The 19,789-nt window shown below is 34.7% G+C and overlaps 1 protein-coding gene across 12 annotated transcripts in view; it reads right to left on the bottom strand.

The window, feature by feature from the left end:
* The window catches only part of SDCCAG8 (SHH signaling and ciliogenesis regulator SDCCAG8), a 319,229-nt gene that overhangs the window by 65,246 nt on the left and 234,194 nt on the right, over positions 1 to 19,789 (bottom strand). For 10 of the 12 annotated variants that reach the window (XR_013179197.1, XM_077168479.1, XM_077168476.1 and 7 more), the window contains 3 exons: positions 17,962 to 18,089; positions 15,737 to 15,845; positions 6,148 to 6,279 (listed from right to left, as the gene is read on the bottom strand). Coding sequence is in view for 9 of the 12 variants with exons in the window: in XM_077168479.1 (XP_077024594.1) it covers positions 6,148 to 6,279; positions 15,737 to 15,845; positions 17,962 to 18,089 (369 nt within the window). In the remaining 3 variants the exon portion in view is untranslated. Of the gene's footprint in view, positions 1 to 3,481; positions 5,982 to 6,147; positions 6,280 to 15,736; positions 15,846 to 17,961; positions 18,090 to 19,789 lie in introns of all 12 variants that reach the window. The other 2 variants (XR_013179195.1, XR_013179196.1) reach the window with 1 other exon arrangement.

Raw genomic sequence — 19,789 nt, 5'->3', positions numbered from 1 at the left:
AACTACTGAAAATAATGAGAATTGAATGTAATAAGTACTGAATGAATATCTGATGAATAAATGAAAATAAATGAAACTGAGTATTTTTCTTTTTCCTAGGTACTGGGCCTATCCTAAGCAAAATGTGAATTACTTTAGAAGGTCTTTGACATTTTCCTAACTTTCTTTTGTTGGATCCCCTTCCCATCTAACCTTCTTCCAGGCGATCAATTATAATAATGCTTTCCTTGTTCCATCTGTGGTAACTGCACAGGCTGCTTTAAATAATTTATCCATTCCTAGATCAAAGTTCTACCTCTACAGGTAGTAGATTTTCACTCTTATTGGGAGATAAAGCAATTTAATTTCAGGTCTTTACAATCAAGTGTAGTCAAACCATGACTTCAGTTTCTCTGAGGAATTTATCAATAATGCTCAGAGTAATTGAATATTAAAACAACTGCTGATGAACCCCAAATGGCTTCTAACTAGTAAAATCTTCACAGAAAAAGATCAATTTTCTAAGCTGTGCCTAGCTCTCTAGTTTCTTTCTTTCCTCTACATAATATTCAGATTTTTTTGTCCTTAGCCCCTTTAGGGGAGGCAGTTTACCTAATCCACACATTTCCTGTAAAAAAAACATTTGGTGATAATTAAAAAATTTCAAAATAAACTTCTTTCCTAGCAACATATGAATCACTTCCTATTCATTCATAAAAAGAATATAATTTTATGTTGTAAAATAATTATATTTAAACCTAAAGTCATACAGAAATTCTGTTAATTTGCTTTGAAGAGTATGTTGTAAGTTATTTAAATAGCTCAGATTCCCAGACATCACCCAAGAACTGCCTCTGTATAGCCAACTGTGGTGGTAGCAGGGGAGGGGAGTGGGGCAGATTATACATATTTTTCCTTTAACCAAAGAGAAATAGATGATTCACTTCTGAATAACAATTCATATAGGCCTTGAAACCTAGTTATTGGAAAACCAATACGCTGCTGATACTAGTATGCAATACTGCATTATAAAGGTTAACAAAACAACTCACAACAAACTAAATAATTGTGATGAAGCTAAATTAACAGCTATAATAATTAAGAGCAAAAAATAGCAGGATTGGAAAACTAAGATGAACTCAGGTCACCTCTGTTAATGCAGTAATAATTAAATGTCCTTCCCCAATTATGGGAAGTCAAATATTAGAGCTTGTACAATATCACAGGAACTCTGCAAGGTGGGTAGGGAGAGTATACCCAGTGGAATACTGAATCAAGACTTTTAAAATATTCACTCAAGTTTTAAATTTAAAATTATATATGATTTTAAACTAAAAAACTGAAGAAAGATTCTATATTTTTGGATCAGTCTTCTGGCCTTAGCCTATACTTTGATTCTGTTTTAAAGAAGGGATAACCAACTCAAGAAATTTCCCCATGGAAATTTTGACTTCTTCTGACTATACACCCCAATCCAATATAAAAAAACAATCTTGGGTTTATACAAAACAGAGAGAAGAGGAGATAAAAAAAAAAAAAACCTCCAGGGCAATCAACTCTAGTCCAGCCTGCCAAGGGAGGCTGGCCCCTGGGACATCCCTCTTCCCTGCCTCTGGGGGCCCTGGGAGCAGCCAGGCAGGAGCTCCTAGGCAATGGCAGGTGGTACTGCTCTGGGTGGCCGGTTCCCACTGCCTTGCCCAGCCCAGCAGAGATGGAGTGGGCAACCATGGGAGGGAGGAAGTGGAGAGGACACTTTTCATTTTGGTATCCCCTTAACTAGCACAGTGAATGGTACAAAATGGATATCCAGTAAAGACTGCCCTGAATGGAATAAACTAGTTAACTAATTCTTGCCTCAACTCAATTTACTAGCATCATATCCGCAAACCTGCATTTATCACCTCATAGACTCTTTTCTGCCACAACCGTTGCATGGAGAATGTGACCCTCCTTAGTTCAAGACCAATCTCTGCTCAATGCTTGGTGTCCCAACCCTCTACTCTTCTCTAAATCTTCTATCACTTCCTCATCCACCTCAACATCTTCAAACTTCTTTTGACTCTCAAACCCTCTTCACAGAAACAGTGTTATGAACCCCCTTAGGAATTTATTAAATCATTTCATTATTTTTTCATGATATATGATAAAGAGGTGATTTTTAAGTAAAAAAATTTTATTTGAAATCTGCATAAATTTAATTTAATGTGCACTAGAGATTTAAAATTAAATCTATGTTATAGAACCAAAAATAAATAAAAATAGCTTCATGACATTTTTTGGAATTCTTATATTTTGATCATAAAATCCAACTGCTACTTTCATAGTTTTCTAGTTTTGTTTTTAAATGATGAAATAAAGATTAAGACTTTAGGCTTCTATTTTTCAAGCACTTCTCTGAAATAGTACACAGTCTCAATTCCCCCAAAATTAGATTTAAAAAAATTACTATATTTCTTCTTTCTACTTGGTTTTTGAAGAATTAAAATTCTATTAGAAAAGTAGAACTTATAGATTTGGTAAAGATTATCTTGAACCTAGTTCCTAGAAGTATTATCAATTTTAAACTCATTAATTTGTTAAGTTTTAATCGCTTCATATTTTTTAGACAATGGTTTTTATGAATATAAGCTAAATAATATATTTTACAAGAAAGAAAAAAATATAAAAGTGCATGACTGATGAAACAACTAGGCATGCTAGTGGGTGCTGACATCACATGTGGCAAGAGTACAGAGGAGTGCAGGAGAGCTCCCAGTGGGTCTCCCGGATCTGGGGCTTGTTCACTCTGAATATACTGAAGGGTTCCCATATTGTTCTGCTTTCTAGGGACAGGGGATATATGAATGAAGATTCATTATTTTAAAAAAGAAATTGAAAAAGATGCCATTACTACAACAATAAATTCCCTGGATAACATTTGTGGACACCTGGGGTCTCAAATAATCACTTGGGAAAGACAATTCTTCTGGATCTTTACAAGCAGCATTTAATAATTTTATTCACCTCTATTTCAACTTAAAACAAAAATTCCCTGTCCAGAAATCCCCCACCAAATTGGTCAGTGTGTTTCCCTCTCCCCCACTTTCTCTTACAGCCAAATCTCAAGAAAAAGCAGTCTAAATTTGCTATTTTGATTTTCATCAAATACACTTTTCAATACATTCTAATCTGGTTTCTGCACTCACTGTTCTAAAAAGTATTTTCACCAATGTAACCAATAATATCTACGTCATTAAGTGCAATGGATACTTTGAGGCCCTACTGAATCACTCAGCAACATCTGGTGATTGTTTCCTCTTTTCTGGTGCATTTCCATCTCTCTGCATGCATGATAACATGCTGTTCTAGTTTACTAGCTACCTGAATGTGATATACCAAAACAGAATAGCTTTAAAAAGAGGAATTTAATAAGTTGCTTGTTTACTGTTCTAGGGCCAAGAAAATGTCCCAATTAAAGCAAGTCTATAGAAGTGTCCAATCTAAGGCATCCAGGGAAAGATACCTTGGCTTACGAAGGCTGATAACATTCAGGGTTTCTTTCTCGCCTGGAAAGGTACATGGCAAAGTCTGCTAGCTTTCTCTTCTGGCTTCATGTTTCATGAAGCTCCCCTGGGGGTGGTGTGAGCTCCAGCTCTTGTCATTTTCTGCTCTCTCAGAATCTCCAAAGGTTGCTGGCTGGTAGACTCTGTGGTTCTCTCTGCTTTGTGATTCAACAGTGTTCTCTGTTCTCACAGAATCTCCTTGTTCTCCTCTTTTATAGGATTCCAGTAAACTAATCAAGATCCATGTAGAATGGGTGGAGACACGTCTCCATCTATCAAGCTTAATACCCACAATTAATTGAGTCACATCTCCATGGAGATAACCTAATCAAGCTTCCAACCTATAGTACTGAATAGGATTAGAAGAAACCATTGCTCCCACAAGGCTGATTAGGATTAAAACATGGCTTTTCTAAGGTACAAAATCCTTGCAAACTGGCACACATGCTCTTCCAGTTTCCACTTATTCTTCAGTTTACTTGCTCTTGGTGTTTACAATTTCTGTCTTTTCTTTTAAAATGCTGGTGTTCTTTAGGATTCAGTAAGCCCTCTTTTCTTCTTACTCTAATTTTCTCTACGTAACCTCATTTACTCCCAAGGTTTTAAGTATCCTCTATAGACCAATGCCTATGAGACTGCTATCTCCTTAGCTTAATCTCTTATGTCCAAATGTATTTGTACAGTACATTTGGATATTAAATTCAGTGTGGCCAAAGTGAATGCTTGGACTCATACCATACCAGGCCATCTTGATCACAAGCCTGCTTCTTTTAGAGTGTTCTCTAGGTCTCAATAAGAAAACATCAATATCCACCCACTGCTCACACTAGAAATTCAGGTGTCATCCTTGATATGTTCCTTTTTCTCTACCCAACACAGCCAATCAATTACTAAGTCCTATTGATTCTATTCTACTTCTTTCATATTTCACCAATCTGTTTACATCTCTCTATCAACATTATTATCATCTTAGTTCACACCACCACCATCACATTTTTAGACTACTTCGGTAGGTTCCTGTTTGGGCTTGTGTAAATACTATGACTCTGCTTTAACCCGTTATCTATTCTGGAGCTGGAATGCTTTTTTAAAATGTAAATCTTACCATGTTGTTTTCTGTTTTTAAAATGCCTTTTGATTCTTTCTCATTAGTTGTAGGATAAAATAAAAGTCCATAATAAAAACTTAAAGGCATTGTATCTAGGTCTGGCCCTTGCCTATCTTTCCAACTTCACTGCACACCATTCTTTTCCTTTTTCTTTATATTAACCACACAGACCCTTCAATTTTACGTTTTTTCTTTCTTTAGAACAGGAGTCAACAAACTTTTTTTTGGAAAGGGCCAGAGAGTAAATATTTTAGGCTTTGTGGGCAAGAGGCCACATATGGTCTCTGTCACAACTACTCAACTATCTTTGTACCACAAAAATGGCCACAGGCAATATGTAAATGAATAAGCCAGGGTGTGTTTCTGGACCTTATAAAATAGGTTGTAGGCTGGGCTGCAATTTGCCACCTCCTATTGTAAAAGGCTAATAATTCTCCCATCACTTACAGACTCATTTCAAGTGTCATTTATTCATTGAAGGTTTTCCTGGTCTGGATAAGTCCCCTTATTTAATGTGTTTGTATGACCAAGTACATTTCTTTTCATAGCCCTAATCATTATTGTAACTAATTAGATAGTTGTGGCATTGTTTTGTCAATATCCATCTACTCTATGAGGATATAAGCTCCATTAGAGATATTTTGCTATTTTTTTCCTAGCACGTGTGGCACAGAGTAGCAATCAATAAATATTTGTTGAATGAATGAATCATTAATTTGCTATCTGACCTTCATTTGGCATGTTTATCTTTCTGAGCCTCAATTTCGCATCTGGATATGGAAATTATAATAACAGCTACTTGCCAGGTATGTCTTGCAGTACATAAGATAATATGTATGAGTGCATTTTGTAAATTCTAAAGCAATATACAAATATATATTTGTGAGCCTGAGTTTCCTCTTCTACAAAGAGAGTAATGATTGCTGGTATAATTTATTAGATGGCTGAGTCAGGTGTTTTACATATATCTTTATTCCAACCTTCAATATAAAGATGAAGATATAAATATATAATATACATAATATAAAGATAGGAAACTGACATTCAGACAGGTTAAGTGACCTGATCAAAGTATCATCAGCACATAGAAGAAAAGCATTTGAACTAATCTGGTTTTAGTAATTTCAGTGCAACCTATGATAAGATATTTAACATCTTTAGGCCGAGTACATATATTATTTTTAAAAAAGCATATAAAATCTCATTTCTAGAAGAGACGCTTCAAGATTCCTCCTTATTATAATATTAGCAACTTATACCTACAATATTCTATATTAAATATGATTCTGTATCTTCAGAGAAGAGTAGAGGCAGGACATGTCTTCCTCTGTATATTATGAGAACAACCTAAGCTGAAGAAGCATAAATATATAAAATAAAATCACTAAGAGTTTGAGTATATCCCTTGAGTAGCATAATAATCATGAATTCTATTCATTCCATGGAAATTTCCATTTGGTTTCTGAATCAAATGCATTCAATATATAATACATCAGTTGATTATTAAACCTTTATTACCTTTGCTTCATTGTCTCATGTACTTTTCCATGTTGGACACACTGCTCCTCCAATTCATCATTTCTTTTCTGCAACTTTTCCAGTTTGTCATATGTATGCCTTTTTTCTTGACTGAGCTGAGCTATTTCAGATCTAGAGGTGAAAACACAGAAATGATAGATATTAAAGGTCTTTATTATTAGAGCATATTTTTATTGTATAACATTAACATTATCCTACATGCTATGCTTAAGCATAACAGTGTAAACAAAAAATTTATGTAAAAGAAAAATATTTCAGAAATTGCAAAATGCCTAGCAGAGTAATATACACATTTTAGGCACTCAAGCATTAGGTAAATGAATAACAACATTCTGTAATAGAGAAGGCCTTTCCAAGGAAAAAGACAAAAATGATAATGATCAAATCTCTTTCCTTTTAAAGAACATCATTCATTTATCAAATACTTACTGAGTGGCTATTAGAGGCCAGCCACTGTGCTGTTAAAGGAATAACCCCAGGCCTAATTTCTATAAGAGAGAGTTGTTTCTCTTAATTAACATAGCTAATTTAATGGCACATAGTTAAAATCAAATAGTTCCAGAAGGCATAATAAAAAAAAACAGGAGTTCTCTATCCCTGATCTCCAATCCAGCTAAGCACCAACAAATACTTTCAATTTTTTTAAAGCTATTTCTTCTGGTATTTACCACCATATTTCTAAATATGCTTTTACCAACATCTCTTGTTTCATCAAATTAAAAATTTCTATTGATTAAAACTCTAATATATGCCCCTTCCCTTTCCTCCATCCCCATTTTGTCGATGTGATCATGAGTTTTTCACAGCTTCATGCCAAATCATATCACTTTTTACATTATAATGACTATATAAATATTGGTCCTTGCTGTCCAAGAAGTGTATTATGATTCATTTGTACTTGTGCACTTTTTGTTCCCCTCTCCCCCCAAAATCAGTGGGCTTTAGTGTTGAGTGATTGACTAGCAAGCCAAATTTCCCAGTGAGAAATACCCAAATATCAGTAATTCCTTCCTCTATAGCCATTCTGTTTCTCAAGAGAAGGATCTTCTAATTTCCTGATTATTGCAGATAACCCTGATTGTGGTGGTCTAGGAGCTGGTAAAAAAGGGGGATGACAAGATCACCTTTCAGAATGTAGACTTTCACATAACCCTCTCTTTTAACTTCAATGTCTCTATTTCACCCTGAGCCAAATGGTCTAATCTTTACAGAGAAGAAATTCCTTGGCTTACAAGTTGGGGAGGGATAGTTACCTGGCTCCATAGAGTGGGGGTAGAATTGTCAATTTTGGTTCCAGTTCTATATTACATCCCTGCCCTCCAAGGTTTTTCTGGAATTCTGAGAGTAGATAAACTGTCTTCACATAACTGTATCCCCCTCTGTAGACGCTTAGGTTTCATTTTCTTCCCCTCTACTGAGTCAGGTACCTTTCCTCTAATCCTCTGTCCTCACATGTTTCATTTGGTGTCACAGATATTTCCTCTGGTCATAGTTTATGTCCTCAGGAAATAGGCTACCTCTTCAATGTCTTAGATGATTATCTCAAGTCTCAAAATTTACATATCAGGAAAATGTCTATTCAAGAAAAATTGTCCACCTGTTCTTGTTTAATTATAAATGACTGCACACTGCCCCCACTGCCATCAACTCATGCTCAACTTCTGCATCAGTTAGGTACAAGTTGTTGTAATATAAGTAGTACTTTATGATTGGTGGCTTTATGCCTGAATTTCTTTTTTTGCATGCTCTATGACAGGGGTCACATTTCATCCTTTTTCCACGTGATTATCCCATTATTGCAGCACCATTTGTTCAATTTCTGTTTGTTTGGTTTTTGTTTGTTTGCTTGCTTATCTATTTTGGGAGGTGCATGGGCCAGGAATTGAACCCAGGTCTCCCGCATGGCAGGCAAGAATTCTACCACTGAACTACCCTTGTACCTCCTATGCCTGATTTTTAACTAAGATTCTTGATGGAGAATTATTTCCTTTCAGAAAAGTATTCCTCCATTAAAGCAAGATAATCTTTTTTTCCTGATCAGGAATGAATCTGGAAATGCTAAGGGAAATCTTACCTTAGGAGTCATTCATCCCAAGGACCAAACTGCTTCACATGCATGGAATAATCTCATTCTTAGTTCACTTCATTCCTCATTTTGTTTTTGTTTCAGTTCAAATGTCATCTCGAAGGAATCCTGCCCCAATTAATACCTTGGAGTTCCCATCATGTTAGCACATTTTTTGCAACTACCTCTAGCTCTTATGCATACATTAGTTTATAATTTATTCCTTTGAATTGTGCTTTATGCCTCATCTTTCTTATTAGATTATACATGAAGCATAGATTATCTCATTTTCAAGCTCAGATCAAGTGAGCAAACTATATTTGCTACTCCTAATAAGAATTCATCCATATTTGAAATAGTCTAAATCAGTTAATAATGACATGTTTCTCCTTTCAAATCACACACAATATAAAATAATTTAGAGGCAATTATAATAAATTGCTAATTTAGTACTCTTCCACGATTAGTATCTCCCATCACACCATACACTAAAATAAATTCCAAAAGAAAAAGTATCCTTAAACCAGATGAGGAAAACATATAGAAGAATATGTGCTCTCAGGTACTTGTCAAGCAAAAGGGCATTTTTAAAAAGAAAAACCACAAAGGAAAAAAATAGATTTTACCATATAAAAATATAAAACTTACTAAAATATTGTATGTTTGTACAAGAATGTTCATGGTAGCATTGTTTTTAGAAGCAACTTGTTCCTCAACCCAATACCTAGGAATGTAATCCAGAAGTCTATCAACAGGAGACAGGTTACATTACCTATACAATGGAATATCAGGATGTTTTTCTGATAATGTGGCTATTTATTGCTGTTGCTTATTGACCCAAAAAATGACATATGAGTAAGAAAGAAAAAACATTAAAAATCAGCATACCTTATCTGTTTATTTATAATTTCAAAAAATATTTATGTATACCAAAATATTAAAATTGATTACTTCTGGGTGTATAATAATAAAAGAATGATTTTTCTTTTATTTATCCCTTTCCATATTTTCTGGATTTTTACAATGGATTATGTATTTGTTTTTTTTTTTGTATGCTGTATGTGAATATCTCCTTAATGCAGCACCATTTGTTGAGTTTTTGTTTGGTTGGTTTTTTGTTTGTTTATTTGCTTGTTTGTTTGCTTGGGAAGTGCATGAACCAGGAATCAAACCTGGGTCTCCCACATGGCAGATGAAAATTCTACCCCTGAACTATCCTTGTACCCTCTAATATGTGCTATATTTAAAACAAGAATAAAATTAAATCCAATTCAAAGAACTGGGGAGACATTTATTTTAAAAATAAGACAAATGGAGGGTAAAGGCATCAACAAATAAAGTGTTAACCCCCCTTCCACCCCATTAAAAAAAAAGGACAAAGGATAAGAAAAAAATCTTCACAGAAGAAGAACTAAAATGGTCAATAAATGTTTTTTAAATGTTCAATCTCACTATTATTCAAAAAAATACATAATAAAACCAAATTCTATTGTCAAATATTTATTGCATGTCTACTTCATGTCAGATAGTAGAATCTGTCTTTTAAATTAATGATTTTAATTAATTCTTCAAGGTATATGTTCACTTCAATTTCTCTATGAAGTAAATATGAGATTTAATGACTTGCCTAAGGTCACCAAAATGGTAAGTAGCCAAGTTCAAATACAAATATTTGTCCATCCACCTCTAAAAGGGGTTGTTCCACCCACTTCTTTTTAATATCATAATACTGATACAGGTACATATAGTGAACAGAATTTAGTGTAGCACTTCATCGAAGTAATTAGTAGTTCTGTACTAATTCAGTAATTAGTAGTTCTGACTTTTCAGGTTCACAGTCTTTTAGGCAACTCTACTAAGGGAATCATCAAAATTTTAGAATTATGTACAGTTATTATAATAGTATTCATAATAGACACTGGAAACACCTTAAATGTCTAATGAATTATTATGCATACAAATTATTCAATTGAAATGTTGTTTCCAGAGTATGTAATGATGCAGAAAAATGCTTATTAGACGATATTAAGAGAAAAAACAGGATGGAAAATTTTACATGTAGCATATCGCCACCTGATATAAATGTACATATGCATATACACTTATATACACATGGAAAATGACTGAAAGTAAATAATTCAAAAGTTAATAATAGTTATCTCTGGGTGCTAATGTCACAAGAAATTTTCTCCTTAATTCTTCTTTGTATTTTTCCAGTTCATTGTGGATGTATCATTACATAATCACATAAAGTAGAAATATTATTTTTTAAGTACATTTTACTATCAAGTGTTACTGCAACAATCTTCTCTTTTTGCTTTGGGTATATATATATATATATATATACACATTTTTGTTTATAATGGTAATTTGCCTGCTGACCTCAACTGTTCAATAAAAATCTGGTAGGAATACACAGACATCATCCTTTATCTGTCTACAACCATGATATATATATTCATAGAACCAGTAATCTGCAAATTAAAATAGTAAACTTCTAAGTTTTCAAGGTCAGTTTTGTGATTACATTGATTGCATAATTATCCCAGTGTCATATAAATGGATAACTGACTCTAATCCATTATCATAAACAAATTAGATAATATCTGGCTTTACAGAAACATGAACTTTTCCCTGTATTTTACTATACCAGTTATATTGTGTGATTGCATTTGCACGAAATATGAATACCATCTTACTACTATAGTTAGGATTTCAATATTAGCTTATTAAGGGAGAACATGACATTTTAATTTTTCATTATTTTAGATATCTGGTTTGACTTTTTGGTAACAATTGGTAGAGGCCATAGTCTCCTCTTGCAGAATATCCCAACTTAATATTATCTACGCATGCAAGGGGATAAAAAAAGTAGTTCATCTGGGTGTATATTCTTTACCTCAATTAAACTCACACAGTTGGATACCTACTGTTGCCAAAACAGTAATGTAATTTATACATTATAGTCCAAACAGTAAAACTACACTAAAAGTCATTTAACAATATTTATAACACCATAAAATACAGTGTTAAAATATATGAACTGCAATATGTACCAAAATTATAAAATTTGTTTCTCATCATCAGTGATTAAAACCAGGATCATTGCTCTAGCTTCAATACTCACAACCCTGGTGACAGATTAGAATTCAAATCTTAATGATCAATTTACAATTAACAAGATAGAAGTGAAACAAATTAAACCAACCATTATATATAACGAGACCCAGTGGACTGCCATTGTTCCTCTTAATTACAAAACACAAATCACAAACGCACAATGGGCAGTGTTAGACATCAATCCATAAGCCTAGCAACTCAGAAAATGACAATGATGGAAAAGAAAAAAGAAAGCAAAACCATGTAGATTTGGGTTATGTACTGTATACTGTTCTTTACAACTTGCAAATGTTGAGAGGCTAAAACACAGCACATGCTAGATCTCCCCTCTGCAGCTGGCAGAGGTTTATTCCTAGCCAGCACTATGCTACCTTTCCCAGCTCTTTCCCAGGCCAGATTTTAGATCCACTGCGGATCACACTGCAACATTTTATTGCTGATTCATCAAAGCACTAGGAAGAGGGAATATTTCCCTTACTTTGATAAAGGAAAATCACTGTTAAACCAAAGATATTTAAATATCTCCATTTACCACCCTCAAAACAAACCCCTAATTGTAATAAACTCTCTCAGTACTGGAGAATGCAGATGAAAGAGTATGCAAAGTTCACGTGAGCTTGAACTAAAATCAGTTAGAAGTCTGCCTGGTGCCAATTAAAAGCAAATGGAATTAATTCTCCTGTCTGATGGTCAAAAACAAGCTACATAAAAAGCACAGAATCGGCCATTCAATGTTAGCTTAAAATGGAATGTGCTGTTCACAAACCCTGGAGTTACAGACACAGCTATGTGTGTAGTGTGGAATACACACTGTGCAGAAAGTACCGTGCTAATCACTGTGGAGGGCTTCCAGAGAACAGAAGCAATAGTCATTGCCATAATGCGACTTATGGTCTACTTGTGGAGAAAGCACATACAACAGACACACACACACAGGAACTATTTCAAAACACTTTCACAGAGCAGCCTAGCATGAGGCTGGGGCAAGGAGTAAAAGTGTACGGGAATGGCGAGCCCAGACTGTCAACTTTCTTAGGGATTCTGAATGGGCTTTAATCAAGTGACTAGATCTATGAGTAAAAGATTCTTTTCAGTGGTACAAATCCATTTGTTTAAGCATGCGATTTTGAATAACATAAAACTCTTAGAGAAATGTCACTAGCATGGGAGGGAGAGCAAAAAACAAAATGTATTTTAAATTGTTGATCTCTAAAAAAGAAATACACTTACTTCAATGAAAACGTTCATACAAATACCTTAGGGAAACTGGTATCAAAAGTTTCTACATAGTTTATATAATTTCAGGGGGAGACTGAGCTGAAATTTTGTGTTTTGACAAAACACTAGAAAGCCTAAGATAATTCCAGGATTTTCCTTACCTCAAAGCCCACAGGAGAAATTTTTTCCCCTAAATTTGGTATAGGTTGTGCAAAGCCACACTCCTGGCTTAATACATTTATAATTTTTATTTTAAAAGAAACACTCTGAGCTCTTTTGAATAAGAAATTATTTCAAGTTTTATAGTTAGTTTCAAAGCAGAGGTTAACATTAAAATGGGATGTTAAATTTTGCATGAAGTCAGTGAAAATGCCATAACTTCATGTAGGAAGACTATGAGAAATGAGACTGGATCTACAAGAAATTAAAAGTAAACAAAAAACAAAACCTAAAAATTACAATTTATCCCATCTACCACTTACTACTGAGGCACATAAAATGAACATTCTGTAATGTTCTGGTAAAATGTTTTAGGGGCCCTTAAGGGTTTTAAAAATAATTAACAGTTAAAATGTATTGACTGTTTACTACTTGCCGAACCTTAGTTTTGAATCAACTGTAAAGTTATAGTAGATGGCTATTTTAATTCATTGGATTTACAAAACAGAGTGTGATATAAAACACAACCAGGTCCATATTTTCCCAATCCTGCTTTTCCTTTAAAAGATTTTCATCGTGATATAGAGATTATGTCGGTCAGCGAATGGTGCTCAGACTTCTCTGGCAAAGACAGTAATAGCTTGGTGAAGTGGTACCCAAAAAAGACCCTTAAAACAATGCTGTCAATGAAAATAATAACAGCTACTGAGTATGTGCTAAGCATTGTGTAAGGTGCTTTATGCGTGTGTGTGAGACAGAAAGAGAGTATTTTTTTTTCCTCATTCTGCAAAGTGGTTTTTAGAAATTTTTTTACGGGCAGGGAAGCTGAGGTTTAGAGCGATTAGGTTATATACTCAAGGTTATGTAGCTAAGTGGCAAAGCAAGATTTAAACCTAGTTATTTCTGAATTCCAAAGTATTCTTTACTGCACACTTGTCTGTCATCACAGGCTGGAATCAGAGTCAGATCAAGATGTGAAGTGTAGCACCAAGCCTGTTTTTTTCATTTGTTCATCATTCACTCATTCAATAAATATGTATTGAGTGCCATCTACATGTCAGACATGAAGGAACATATTCAATCTACCAAGCAGTGGACAGGAGGAGCTGGAGAATTGCTGAGGTTCAAGTTTACTAGAGCAGTATGTGGTAAATTGACATCTACAGCAGGAAAAAGAGGGCCTAGCGCACAGGGTACAGAATAAGTCAAGCTCTCAGGTTGACCCTCACATGCCAAGTATGCCTACTGTTCCACAAGAATTTAAAGATTAGTTTTTCTTTTCCAAATTTTCTAATCTTAATGACTTTGGCTTGGATTTTCTTTAGCAATAGAAGTCAAATATTGTAATTATTGTAAGAAAAAAAATAGGCTTTGGAGCCAGAGATTCCTAAGTTAGAATTCTAGCTCTGCCGCTTTCCTGTTTTTTGAACACTCAAAGTTTTGGTTTCTTCCTCTGTAAAAAAGAGAGTAATTCCTGTCTCAGACTGCTGTGAGAATTAAATCATATAAATCAAGCACCTAGAACCTCTGATTTTTTTGATATGCTTCATTTTACCTACTTACCTCTCTTTAGAGAGCAAGATAATCAGTTATCACTCACAAAGCAATCTTAAACACAATATTATTAAACTCCATGTCAAGGTCATTATTTCCTAAACTATATATCTGGTTCATTTGTTTCTAACAGATTACTTGCTTTTGATTTTATGTGAGGCAAATCAAATATTTCTGGTGAGGAATAGCTACTGTCAATGTTTTATGAAAGTCTCTGTCATGACATAACCATTTGGTTTTCCTTGCCAGAAAATATCTGGCATTCTGGTACCCTGTGCTTTCCTCCCACCCAATAAGATATTTACTCAGAAGGTACAAATGCTGGGGCACATTCTGGTTGGTCAAAGAAGCCTCGCCTACCTATGAGCAGAAAAAACTTAACTCACAAATCCTCTGATTCTCCCAAAGATTCAGGGATGGGGATTCCATAAGTTAAGGCATCTTGTTGATTCAGGAATCCAAGATAGGGCTCAAAGTGACTAGATATGCTCTGATCCTGTTGGAAGTTCCTTATGAATGAGATACCTAAGTCAATAGTTTGTTTGCTGACCCATATTGCTTGCTCTGTGTGGATCTAAATTTAAAAAAATGCAGAAGTGAAGATATACAGAATATTTTCCACTAGATCATCATTTAATGTGATATTTGACCTGTAGAAATTTATGTAAATATTCTTATGATTCAAAGTGACTGAACCCAGTATCATTCATTTACTAAAGAGGAAACTACAGTCTAAATAGGTCAAATAAACTTGTGCAAGATTACACAGGTACTATCTGAGTGGAGATGAGATCTCAGGCCTATCATAATTTACAATATAAAATAATTTATTCATTGACATAATCTGAATAGAAAATGTGTAGGAAAAAAGTCAGTAAGATCCAAATCAGTGGATTTATTAAAGAGTAGTGTACCTATAAAATAAACGATGGCTCCACTACTAAAATAAAGCAATTTCATGAGAAGAAAAGGATGGTTTTAGTTTATTTATTTCAAAGTATCATCTACTTTCTTTTTTATATATACTCATTTCATCTATTCTCATTGACCTAAAGATAGCTTTTGTACATTCATGGAGAACTGTGATGATAGATTACATTTGTTCACTGTATCAGCAAAAAAGATTTTAAAACTGCTGAACTGATTTATCTGCATCCTTTGTTGGAATAATTGCTATTTTTTTCTTTGTTTTCTGAAATCACATAGTTTTCAGTTCTAAACATTAAAAGGTCAAATGATAGAATGCATATATAATCATTAAAAAACATCAAGGTTCCCATATGGACAATAAATAAAATGTCCATACAGAGAAAATATTTTCAGAGAAAACTTACACCAACAGAAATCTGGTTTTGACATTAGACCATAAGATAGTGGAAATACTATTTTTTAAGGAAAAATTAAAGCATTTACACAAATGGTACTCTGAAAATATTGTATAATATTACCTACCTGCTTCTCTGAGAAATTTGTTCCAATTTCTTGGCTAATGTACAGCACTCTTCCTTTAACTTTGTCAAAAATGTATTCTGGGATGTCAGCAATGAATACCGTTCATTTTCTAGAAATAACAATAAACCCCCCACCAACATAAGATGTTTTAGGTTGTAGCTCTGCAGTACTTTCATACGTAGACTAGTAAAAGTCATACGTTCACAATACATTTCATATAAGCCTCTAAATCACTCTCAAGGTCCCAGAGCAAAGGAATTCTTATTTGGCAAGCCATTAAATCCTGTGAAACATTTTCCTAATAGTTACACATCAGAAACAGTTTGATCATTTCAGCTTGTTGGAATGTTTTAATATTTTAAAAAATTGTCAAATATCTTGCAGAGGGTGGTTAACAATGCTTAAATCTGTGTAATATGCAAGGTCTGATAAATATTTTTATTTTGACAATTTTACTACAAACTCAGTGTCAAAAATTATCACCACCAGATAATTTAAAACTAAAATCTTTGAGAAACTCTCTTCCACACTGTATTTCATGCTTTAAGTTTCATATTTGCTCACATATTTCACTCCCCCTCATCTTGCATATACTTCTCTAATTATGAAAGTGATATACATAATTTTCCTTAGAACGCTGATTTCATTGTCAGCAGGATGAGCTTCAATGAAGAGCTGATCAAAGAAATTGAAGAGTGATATTTTGTGTGTGTGTGAAATAAAAGGAGGTGTGCTTAAGGTGTTTTGACAGTTACACAACCTTATCTAGCACTTAGAGTCTGCCCAAGACTCTTTGATCAATGGGATCTTGTAAGCAGTGAAGGTAAACAATAATTTACCCTATAATTTCCTCTTTTTCTTCTTAGTGGAAAAACAACTGAAAGTCTGTGGAATTTCCATTTCTTCAGGCCAAAGGCTGTTAGAAGAAAATTGCTAATGAAAGTGCTGGAGGAAATTATATGAGTCAATAGGACATGTTTGCCTCTATAAACACATAGATTAGTTAATGTATTTTATGTTAGCAATTTTTCATCTATAGGATAAGAATTTTTTATTGTGTATTAAACGCAGCATATAATAATTCATGTGAAAATTGCCTTTAAGTGTAAATGTAAACAAGCACCTTCAATTCTTTTCAATTTTAGCTAATGATTGGCAAAAAGCATATAGCATACAAAGCAAAATAAATCAAGGCACTAAAATTAAGCAACATTTTTCTGGAAGAGACAGGATCAATTAAACTTTTGTTTCACTAGTACAATGAGCTTTGAATATGTAGCATGGAATTATAATGACTGACACTGTTTTGTTTTGCCTAACACTGTCTGTGAACCCACAACTCAAAAGTGAAAGGAATTACATAATACTCTGACTGAACAAATCAAACTGCCTATTTTAAAAGTGCATTTTACTTTCAAATTAAAGGTAAAGAGTTACTGGCCAACTCAGACTGCAGAATAGCGCCAACGTGATGAAAGATGGCAATTTTTAGCCAAGCTGCCAGCTGTGGTCAATGCCTTGTATTAGTGAATTTTAACAGCAGTTGTGAGAACTTGAAGAATGCAAAGGATTAAACATCACTCTAGATTGGGGTGGGGGAGGTGGAGAAATCATACAAATGCTAAAAATGTTCGAAGCTGCAAAGATTAAATAAAGGAACATATCAATTTGGAGCCACTGAATTACATCCAGCTGCGACAGTGAATTAAGAACCGATTAATGGCTAAAGCTTTTCTCCAGTTTGGATGCTGAAGCAAACTCATTAGGCTTTTAGAGTAGCTATAATGTGTGTACTGTGGGAACTGTTCAATGCTATTCAGGAGACTCTAACTGTAAGCTCAGAGCATTTCCCGCAGAGCTTCTGATGCTATTTTCTTTATATAACATGTGTGCCTGAAAACCCAGCCAAAAACAAGCCCTTTGTTTTTCTACTTTGTTGTGGTCTCTCTCAGCTTTACGTTTCTTGAACACAGGTAAATAAACTCATAATCCAGATGGTGCAACAGATGTGAGAGCAGCACTCCGAAATCAACAGACAGTGGGCAATACTTTCCATTTTCTCTTTTAAACGCTAACTAATATGTAATTCGGAATCTCCGGTGTAGTTAGCATCTGCTCCCTTCGGCCAGCCAAAGGTTACAGGTGTTCCTGATGTCATTTCACAGTAAGGCGTGGGCCTGGCTTGTGAGTGAGTGCCCAGGCTCTAATCTTTGCCTACCACCTACCAGTTTTGTCATGCTGGGCCTCCATTTGCTGTATCTTCTGTGTCAGCTCCTGCTCTCTTTGCTGGGCCTGAAGGGCTTGGGCCTTTGCTTCATTGCTAAAGCTCTGCTGAATGCTATCTTTTTCTAGCCTGCAAAACAGAGAAGAGACATACAGAAATTTAATCTGCAGATGCCCAGCCCCCATCATGTAACCTACAGATCAGAGAGAGCTGATACACCATAAATTTAGGCACAAGAAGGCAACAATCTTTTACACACCTTTTTTGAGGGGAGGGGATCCACAGACCTTTGCCTACAATGTTAAATACATGCCATAAATAGAAATGGACAGAAGTACACACTTTAAAAACTAAAAAATCATGACAACTGAAAACCGGCATTTTGTACATTTAAAAAATGAATGTAACATTTTTAATATCTACTTTGCACCCCAATTAAACTTTCACCTTCTGAATGATCAATTTTCCTAAAGGTCCTGGAGTTATAGGAACAGTATGATACAATACGTCAAAACTTAAATTCTGGAATCCAAGCTTTGTGGATCAACTCTGTTTTAACTTCCAAACTTAAAATGAAATCTCAAATATAACATAGGAGACTTATCTAGAGGCAAGTAACTGATTCTGCAGTGTAACGTGTGTATGTTCATTAAATATTTTCATGCATTAGGCCATGTAACGTGAATATGTATATATAAATGAATAACTTCCCCCTAGTACCTCATAATAAAATCCCTTTTGGGTCACATCAAAAGAAAATGCAGGATAAAAAGCTTCAATAATCGCAGACAATAACCCTGTCCCACTGTGATAGGCTAATGACCCACTGTAGTGGGTCAATATCCAATCACAAAGGCTCCAAAAGGAGAAACTTCCTAAACAATTAAAACCTGAGGAATGCAAAGGACCTTCTTGCTGGCAGCACTCTGGATACTTGCACAAACATACACACAGACACACGGTTGGTTTTTATACTCTAAATATGTGTAAGTGATATGAGGGTTTCCTTCAATTAACTGACTCAGTTATTTCTAACTCCTGATCTCCTTGTGGGCACTTCTCATCCATGCTGTGTTAGTTTACTAATTGAGATATTTACTGCCTAGCCTTTGCCAAACTAAAAATAAACAATTCCATAAAGCTATCACTACTAGTCTATGTACCGCTGTGGAACTTCAACTCACTGGTTTCTAATTATAAAGGAACATAAGGAAAGCCTGTATTGAAATTGGTCAATGCTTGTGGTAATGTTGTAGTGTAAAATTCTAGAATGAAAATACACCCACACCTCACTCAAATGGAATCATCAGGGGTCCACGCCAAATGTGAAATAAGGTCCCTTCTGGTCCTTCTAATAACAATATCCTCTGGATCTGGTCCAAGGTCTTGCCTCACACTCAGTTACACACTACCAGACTGCAATAAATGGATAGTCATACTAGGCCTCTTTTTGCCCCCTGAGTCCCATCACATATTTTCCAGCCATGGATCCACTGCACATGTCACTTCCTCATCCCTCCAATCCCCTGCACAGTGTACATTACTTCTTTAAGGCCCAGCTCAAAATGCCCCCTTCCTCATTCCTCTCTTTCTTAAATTAACTATTCTTTCCTCAGAGACTTTGATATATGCCCTGTTCATCCTACTGAGACAGCTTTTATCACACTGTTGTTATTGGTTTGCATGTCTATCTCTTTTTGTTATGTTTGCCTCTATATCCTAAGTCCAGCTCAAAATCTGGCAAATGAAAAATGGGCAGTGAATGTTTAATGAATGGATGATCTTATACCCTTGCCATAGGAGAAAGGAAGGCTGAAGTCTTTAAGTGA

Source organism: Tamandua tetradactyla, chromosome 7 (assembly GCF_023851605.1).
Source record: "Tamandua tetradactyla isolate mTamTet1 chromosome 7, mTamTet1.pri, whole genome shotgun sequence".
NCBI classification, from domain to species: domain Eukaryota; kingdom Metazoa; phylum Chordata; class Mammalia; order Pilosa; family Myrmecophagidae; genus Tamandua; species Tamandua tetradactyla.
Note: the sequence above shows the minus strand (reverse complement) of the source record. Positions and strands in the feature narration are given on the sequence as shown.